Source organism: Mangifera indica, chromosome 15 (genome assembly GCF_011075055.1).
Source record: "Mangifera indica cultivar Alphonso chromosome 15, CATAS_Mindica_2.1, whole genome shotgun sequence".
Classification (NCBI taxonomy): Eukaryota; Viridiplantae; Streptophyta; class Magnoliopsida; order Sapindales; family Anacardiaceae; genus Mangifera; species Mangifera indica.
This window is the reverse complement of record NC_058151.1, coordinates 2,780,628-2,788,897: the sequence shown is the minus strand read 5'-3', so window position 1 is coordinate 2,788,897 and position 8,270 is coordinate 2,780,628. Positions and strand designations below refer to the sequence as shown.

Here is an 8,270-nt window from a genome sequence, read left to right as displayed (position 1 = left end):
GCTTAAAGCAGGGGGAATTGTTTATTTTAAAAGTAAAGTAGGAAAATGAGATAATTCATTTTTAATATTACTGATTAAATGATTTTGTTAATTTTAACAGTTAATAAATAAGTATTTAGATTTTCGAAATTTAACAAATGAAAATTTGGCAATGGGCTAAACATTGGGTGGGAATAAGTCTTTTGGCCTTTCTCAATGAAAATTCAGTTCACATTCGGCAGGTTTTCACTTTTGCCCAGTTGCAGCTTCCTTCAAGCTTTACCTGTATTCGACTAAATTTTTAATCCTGAGTATTATTTTTAGATTGAAAATTAAGTCCTCCTTCAAGCTTTTCCCTCTGAGAGTATGAAGAATTTTACAACTTGTTTTCTATTTTATAAGCTGCTTCAAATGTTTGAGGAATATATAAAACTGATAAGGCGACTCTGAGCTGAAGTCTTCTCAGAAAAACCAACTAAGTTAGAACTTTTTAAAACTACAAATAATTTATAATCAAATCCACAAAGTTTCCAAGATTCCTTCATATTTGCATCACATTGTATCTTGATGATCAGCGAACCCTGAACGTATGATGTAAAGAAATTCCATATTTCTTGTCTCTGATTTATCAGTCATCTCACAATCTCTCATTAAATCAATTGGGGTCCATCATCAAAGTATCTTAATATTAAGAAATTAATAGCATAACCTAATGCCAAAATACAGCTTGTCTTGATGCTCTCCACTGCTTTCCCCATCTATAATAATAACCTCAAATCTGTTGCTAGGGTTTTTATTCTGGCTGTGTGCCCCTCTCTTATCTATAAAGGGAAAAGAATTAATAAAATTGCTTGAGTTGTGCTGTATTTAGTATAACCAGAGGTAAGGGTTAGGCCGAATGTATAGTTCTTGCCTTAATTTATAATTAAAGCACTTTGTCTTATGGTTACTATTATAAACTCTTTTTGAAGCTTTTAGGGGAGGATCAACTTGTATTGGGACCTAATTAACCAATTAGTTAATTGAACAAGATCATGAAATCTCGGTACGTGGTGGGTAGAGTTATATTATGAAGAAAAAAAAAAGCCAAGTCATAAAATGGAAAAAAAAAAAGGAATTTCATATGGAAATTCAGTCATAATGAAATCGTTGTATTTTTATCATTAGGATACGATTGGTTCAAGTCATTAAAGATTCATCTAATAATTTATCTTATATTATTAACTTTTTTTATTTGATTTGTAAGATAATAACATATTCCAGTAATTTTTTATTATCAATGATAATATATTCGAAATATATGAGTTGCTTTGATTATCACATCTATTTTAAGTATTTATTACGAATAATATATTAGAATAATTATATTCAATAATTTTTATGACATTTAATCAAATAATATCTTAATAATATTTTATTATATCTAACTAAATATAATAATTATTTATATTTATATGTTTTTATCAAAAATACTAATAATATATTTAGTAATCTTTTAGATAATTTATCATTATAATAATATCTTATTTTTAGTAATAAAAGATTATTCAAATTAAACATACCCCTGCTATTTTATCTTATATATATTTTTTATTTTACATGAATCAAGAGAAGGAAAAAATTTATATTCAATGTTGTAGCATTCTCAAACTCTCTTATCCATACTGTAGAATTGAACATTTGAGTTTGAATGAAGCCAATAATATAAGTGTGACAGTCTAATCTTCCAATTCAGATATTTTTCCATAAACTATAATTAATAAGCATGAAGGGTGATTAACATAAATTAATGTTTAAGATGAGCAGCATAATGGAGATTAATTAATATATGAATCCCAATGCTTAATCTTTCACATATACAGGGAGAGCTTCATAATCTAAGTGCTTTATACCAAAATCTTCATCACAACTTCACAATCATAACCACTACCATTAATTTAATAATAATTTAAAAAGGTAAATGATGTGTTCTAGACTTGTCAATTAGGAAAAAGATATGCTGTATTATTGGGTTAATCTTATATAATATTAATTTAAAACACACAACACATTTAACAACTCCTTGTCCAACTCATTAGCTGCCTACTATTAATAAACTATATTATGCTGCAATTTCCATATCTTCTGGATTCCTTATCTTGATACCCTCGGTGGGTTTTCCCTGCTTTTCTTTTAGGGTTTTTCCGACCATTGAATCGGTTCATGCACTGTGCAAAGCTTCTAATATTGAATATTTTAAAGCTCAAAAGTATTCAAACAAAAAGTTTACATACTAATTAATTATTGCTGAATGATATTAATTTATTTTTAATTAAATTTTATATTAATCTAATTTGAATAATGAGTTAATTTTATGATGCTCTTAATTCGAAAAATAAAAATTTATGTACACATTTCCACGTCTTTTGATTCAATATTTAAATTTCACTATAAAATTGTATGCAATCTCTCCTTGCATGCTAGACTTATATAACTAACTAATATTACACTTCCAAGACATTCAATTGTATTGTTGAGAATGAAAATATTACATTTGCCCCTAAGGGATAGTTTGAGTGATCAAAATACAGGCACACAAGTAAACAGGGCATAGGTTCGAAACTTGATAACGATATATCAAGATCAAATTCTTGATTTATCCAATGCAATGATTGTGAAATTGGTCACTAAATTTAAAATTTTCTTCTGCTTGGTATGATCGATTTAAGCCTAACTAAGTTGAAAAACAACTTTGACTAGACGCAAAAGGGTTAGTATATCTCAAGTAAGAGTATATTGTTATATAAAAAAGTTTCATCTTTTTGCCTATTGATGGACAAAGAACTTGTTATTAGCATTAAAGTTACTGTTTAAGCCTCTATTGTATATGAATTATATTGTTGGATTTTGATGCTTCTCACTTACACAAGAAGAAATAAAATAGTTTAATACTAAAGCATAATTAATTAAAAAAAAAAAAAACCAGCAAGACAACACAATATTTAACGAAAATTGATATGCAAAGCAAAAAAGAAATGGTCAAATCCTACAAAAAAAAAAAAAAACCTTATTTGGCCAAATTCGGCCAGCTATATCTAAAAAAAGTTTTTTCACCCATTTGATTGGATCCAACCAGATCACAAGATTTTAGTCATATTTGAGCAAATAGACAACACTTATATTGGATAGAATGAAACATGGTTAGACCCATCTAGTTATGTGTATCTAATTTTGTTCTTGTGTTGTGTTGAGAATGACACATGATTATGCCTATCCAGATCTTCATGTCCCGCATAAAGGTTTGTAGAATTTCTTAATTATCATATTTGCTTAGGCCTGCTAACTAATCCCATATTAGGTAATTTGGATGACATTTGTCATCTTATTGCATTTACAACAAAAATGCATTAAGAGCAATCGTTCAATGTAAAAAGTTGATTCTTTAAGTTGATTGATGCTTCATGAGCTATTAGACAATCACATTCCGTCTTATCAAACTTGATTCCATGGAATTATATTTTGTTTGCCACTAGTTTTTGAGTGAGTAGGTAGATTCACCTATTGTTCTTGAATTTCACTTAATCTTCTAGTAGAGATTGATTCACATCTAAAAAGACAAAGTGAAATTTAGGAATACTAAGACTATCCACCCACTCACTCAACAAGCAATTATGTATAAAAAATAGTTTGATAGGTTCAAGTTTGATAGGTTCAAGTTTGATGAGATAAAACAGTTAACTATCTATAAATTCATAGAGTATCAACCAATATGCATGAATGTCTTTTTACATTGAACAATTGTTCTAAGATATAAATTTGTTTTAAATACAATGATGTGACAAACGTGATCTAAATTATCTGAAATATACGATGGTCAATAGTTCTAAGCAAAAGAGACACAAAAAAATTTCTAGGTGAGATATTATCTAAGAAATAAGATAATTTTTAGAATAACAAATTGGCCAATATGTTCTTTTGGTAAAATTTTACCAACCATTTTACATGTAGTTAGTCGAAACCTTATATTTTGGCTAGGTTTAATTAAAACACAATAATATAAAATTATCAATTTTTAGCTAAAAGATGGTGTCTATTGAATTCAAAAGGATCCTATTAACATAGATTTTGACCATCCGGTTGCATTTAGTCAAAATCTTGTGATTTGCACCCGTTTAGCTAACTTTTTTTTTTTTTCCCTATCTTCTTACATCTTCTAGTTGAACCTTGGATTTCAATGAGTGGCCAGAAAAATGCTGACTTGATTTAGGGTTTTACACCCCTATTTTACATCTAATCCACCCAAATATACCCAATAGCACAACATTCAAACTATAGATTGAATATTAACCCAAAAAAGAGTTTTAAAAAAAAAACTAGATTTTGAATATAAAATCAAGATATATATGTCAAACTGAACCCTAAAAACTATGATATTATCCTTGCACGACTCAATTTATAATAACAAACACAACAACATTTTATCTCTAATATAAAGTCAAATTAGGATTAATAGAATGATATATAGTTCAAATCTTAACACATGTCAATATGGATGAAATAAAAGGCTTAAACCACTTTGATTATGACAAACAAATTCGATTATGACAAATTAACGAAATTCTTACTTAATTTACCTTTTGTTTATGGTTTGAAGATGGAGTAAAGATAAAGCAAAAGATGGAGCGGTCCAAAAAGTTTTGTTTAAATTTAAGAGTGTTGTTGTCAATAAAATTAGTCGAAAATAGAAAAGTATCACTTGTTATACTCAATTTAAGAATTAAAATAGTATCATTTGTTATGTTTTAAATGAAAACTTGTCTCCATTAATTAAAAATATTGGGTTCTGTGATCGTTTAACCTCACTTGGTTGCTTTCTCATATTTTTCCTTTCCAAAGGCCCACTTGGTTTCTTAATGCCTTTCATCATCATTCCAAAATATAGCACGTGGGAGATTCGTTTTCTGCTTCTAGGATGAAAAATAACATTACAAGCTGGACAATATGTCGTGTACTGCTGTTAATTATTGACGTCCATCATATTCACAGTCAACCAACATCCAACTACAGCATTCTTTCCTATTAACATTTGTGCAATCACACGGTGAAAACCTCAATTAAAGAAGGACATTTTACTGGTTTCCATATATCTCAAACATACTTCATTCCTTTTTTGTGGTTTCAAATTCAACCTTAAATTTTCAACAAAGGTTCTCATATTCATAACGTCATACGTTAAGTTACAAATTTGTATCTCCAAATATAAAGAAAATCAGAGTTTCAGTACCTTTACATATATTTTCAATCAGTTTATATATACACCCATTTAGTATAAATCCGCTCATGAGAAATTTTATTTAAACATGATTTCCCTCATTTTCAACCATTAATCTATTATAATTCGATTATCAAAATTAAAAGTCAAAATTATTACATTTAATATTGATAACTCATCAATTCTCTACACGTTTGGATTATAATAGATCAATATTTATTGGTAAAAAATAATGAAACTGACAGATCCCAGCTTATATATATGCCTTTTTTTTTTCTTAAAGTTCTACTAATTTAGTTTGTATAGACTATTTGCTAGAAGACAATTTTTGAATTAAATAAAAACCTGAACCATTCATAAGTAAAATTAAGAAAATAGATGGAATTTTGAAATAAGTATATATTATCAATCAAGGTTCCACCAAATGTGAATGCAGATGAGTGGGTCACTTTTGTCTATAGGAACAGTGTCCACAACACCCAAGCCGGCTGCTTTAACATGGCCGGTGGCTGAAGTCACTTCTTTATCATCTTGTTTGTTTGAAGAAATTTGCAGGGAATCTTTACATCTCTCTTGGCCCACACAATGATCGCTTACCCTAACAAACGTATCCTTTAGAACATATAAACTCAATAGACAAACCCTTTAATTATTTTTGCTCTATGTTTCCTTTAGACTCAGGTGATGAGCTGTTCTTCAACTCTTCTTCCAGTCCCTACCGACAGTACAGTATCTACGAAGATCTGATTTTTGGGCGTGATTCACAGGATGCTTGTAATATAACCAACAATTCAAGAAAAAGCCAACGCCGTCTAAATTCTTGTGCTATGGACAATGCTGATGACACCAACAGTGATAACAATAAGAGGAAGATGATGCATAGAGATATTGAACGTCAAAGAAGGCAAGAAATGGCCACCCTTCATGCTTCGCTTCGGTCTTTACTCCCTCTTGAATACATTAAGGTGAAAAACCCTATATAAATTCTTCTTTTTCCACTTCTCTTACTAGTAATTTTGTAAATTATGTTAGTTCCTTTGATTTTTTCAAATTATAACTACACTTTGTCATTACTTTCTTCAATTGATTTCCCTCAATTTCATGAAGTGTTCCCTTTCTGTGAGCATTGTGGAGTGTCGAATTGGGGTTGTAAAATATTATAGAATGTATGGGACTCTAGGGTTATGTTAATGGGGTTTTTCAGGGAAAGCGTTCGATGTCGGATCAGATGAACGAGGCCGTGAAATATATAAAACATCTTGAGATGAGAATCAAAGAACTTGGTGCCAGGAGAGATGAACTAAAGAAATTGTCAAATTCGAGTAGCCATGGCTCAGAAAGTAGAAGCTCCGATCTAAACGTATGTCAAAACAGTATCGTCGTCAGCCAAAGTCTCGTCGGAGTGGAGGTCGTTTATAGTTGCGGGTACTGGGAGCAAGGTTTGCCCCTATCAAGAGTACTTGAAATATTGCTTGATGAAGGACTTTGTGTTGTTAATTGTGTCTCCACCAAAGTAAGGGATAGGCTACTTCACACGATCCAGGCTAAGGTGAGGTTGATTAGCATTAATTTATTGTCATGGAGATTGTTTACAGTAGGGTTTTTGCAAAATGTTTTGCCGTTGTTATCCAAGCTTCATTTTTAATATCTCCATCGATTTTACAGGTGATTGATCCATCATGCGTCAACCTAGGCGAGCTGCAAGATAAACTAACAAGTGAAGTAGCATCATAGCTGTGATTTTTTCGAAAATTTCCACCCTTGTGCAGCCACAAGCTAACGCTGAACCTGAGTTGCTTTTTAATTATTCAGTGAGAATGTTCGAGACTCCTCGCTTTTCAGGTTTTCGTTAAGAGAAACTTTGGTAAAAAGTGAAATGATCAAACATCTTTTGACCATCTTCAGTAAATATATCAAGCGAATTCCACAAACTCATGTACATATATTCTGTTTGAGCATTTTGTGCATATGTTTTAATTTCTTTTTCTGCAGAAAAATTGTGCATATCATTTCATGTGCAAAAGGGTTTTCTTGTTTATTTTGGCTTCCATGCGTTGTCTTCCTTCTATTCAGTTCAAGTAAAATGCCTACCTTAAAAGGACAAATTGACTATTCCTCATGGCATGCATTAGGATGTAGGATATACAGAAAATTCCATATTCTGTGAAAGTCTTTCATGTATCCTTTGATGGTAGTAGTAGTATAGGAGGAATATTATCCTTTATGACACCACACTGGAATAAATTAGAGCAGTTTCTGGATGACTATACATAAATGGGTACGTTCTGTTCATATAAATTGATTGTGGAATGATATTCATCTATGATAATGAAAGTGATTGAATTTCCTTTTTGCTTGAATTAATGGTAAATCCCATGTCAACTTTCTTCTAAAATAATATTTCAGTTCTAAAAAAGGCATGGACATCCACACACATGAGTGTTCTTACATTGATATGATATGAACTTTAACTTACTATAACACTTCTTATGTTTATGGATAGAACAATATTATGTATACAAATAAGTATATACATGAATGTGTAAGATATAATTGGATATTATTTTATCATTAGTTTAAAATTCTATAATCACATGATGACATATTTATGTGTGTATCCAATTATTATTCTAGATAGACTACAATTATATATTTGAAGTGTCTTTTTTTAGTAAATTATTACTGGATTACCTTCATTATTGAACAACAAAAGATTGCATACTACATTATTTCTGCATTTTAGTATGACAGTCATCTCTGTGCGAGATATATATATATATATAGGAAATGATTTTTATATATATATATATATATATATATATATATATATATATATATATAGGAAATGATTTTGAGGTTGGTTGAGGATACAGCTGGCTGAACGATCTGTGGTCCAAGCTGGGTATGTATTGTCCCCGGATCCTTGGATGATTCGATTTGTGGACTGAATTCTAAACAATCTTAGAATACTTATTGGTGGATAAGCTGACACCTATTGAGATCTTATGCCAGCTCAAAACGACTCATACTTTTTAATGTG

The 8,270-nt window shown here is 30.2% G+C and overlaps 1 protein-coding gene across 1 annotated transcript; it reads left to right on the top strand.

Moving 5' to 3' along the window:
- The first annotated feature begins 5,815 nt into the window (after window positions 1-5,815).
- LOC123198317 (transcription factor bHLH36-like) lies at window positions 5,816-7,207 on the top strand. The gene is made up of 3 exons (XM_044613002.1): window positions 5,816-6,195; window positions 6,435-6,779; window positions 6,896-7,207. The coding sequence occupies exons 1-3, from the start codon at window positions 5,893-5,895 to the stop codon at window positions 6,962-6,964; spliced, it is 717 nt and encodes a 238-aa protein (XP_044468937.1). The 5' UTR covers window positions 5,816-5,892; the 3' UTR covers window positions 6,965-7,207.
- The last annotated feature ends 1,063 nt before the right edge of the window (window positions 7,208-8,270 follow it).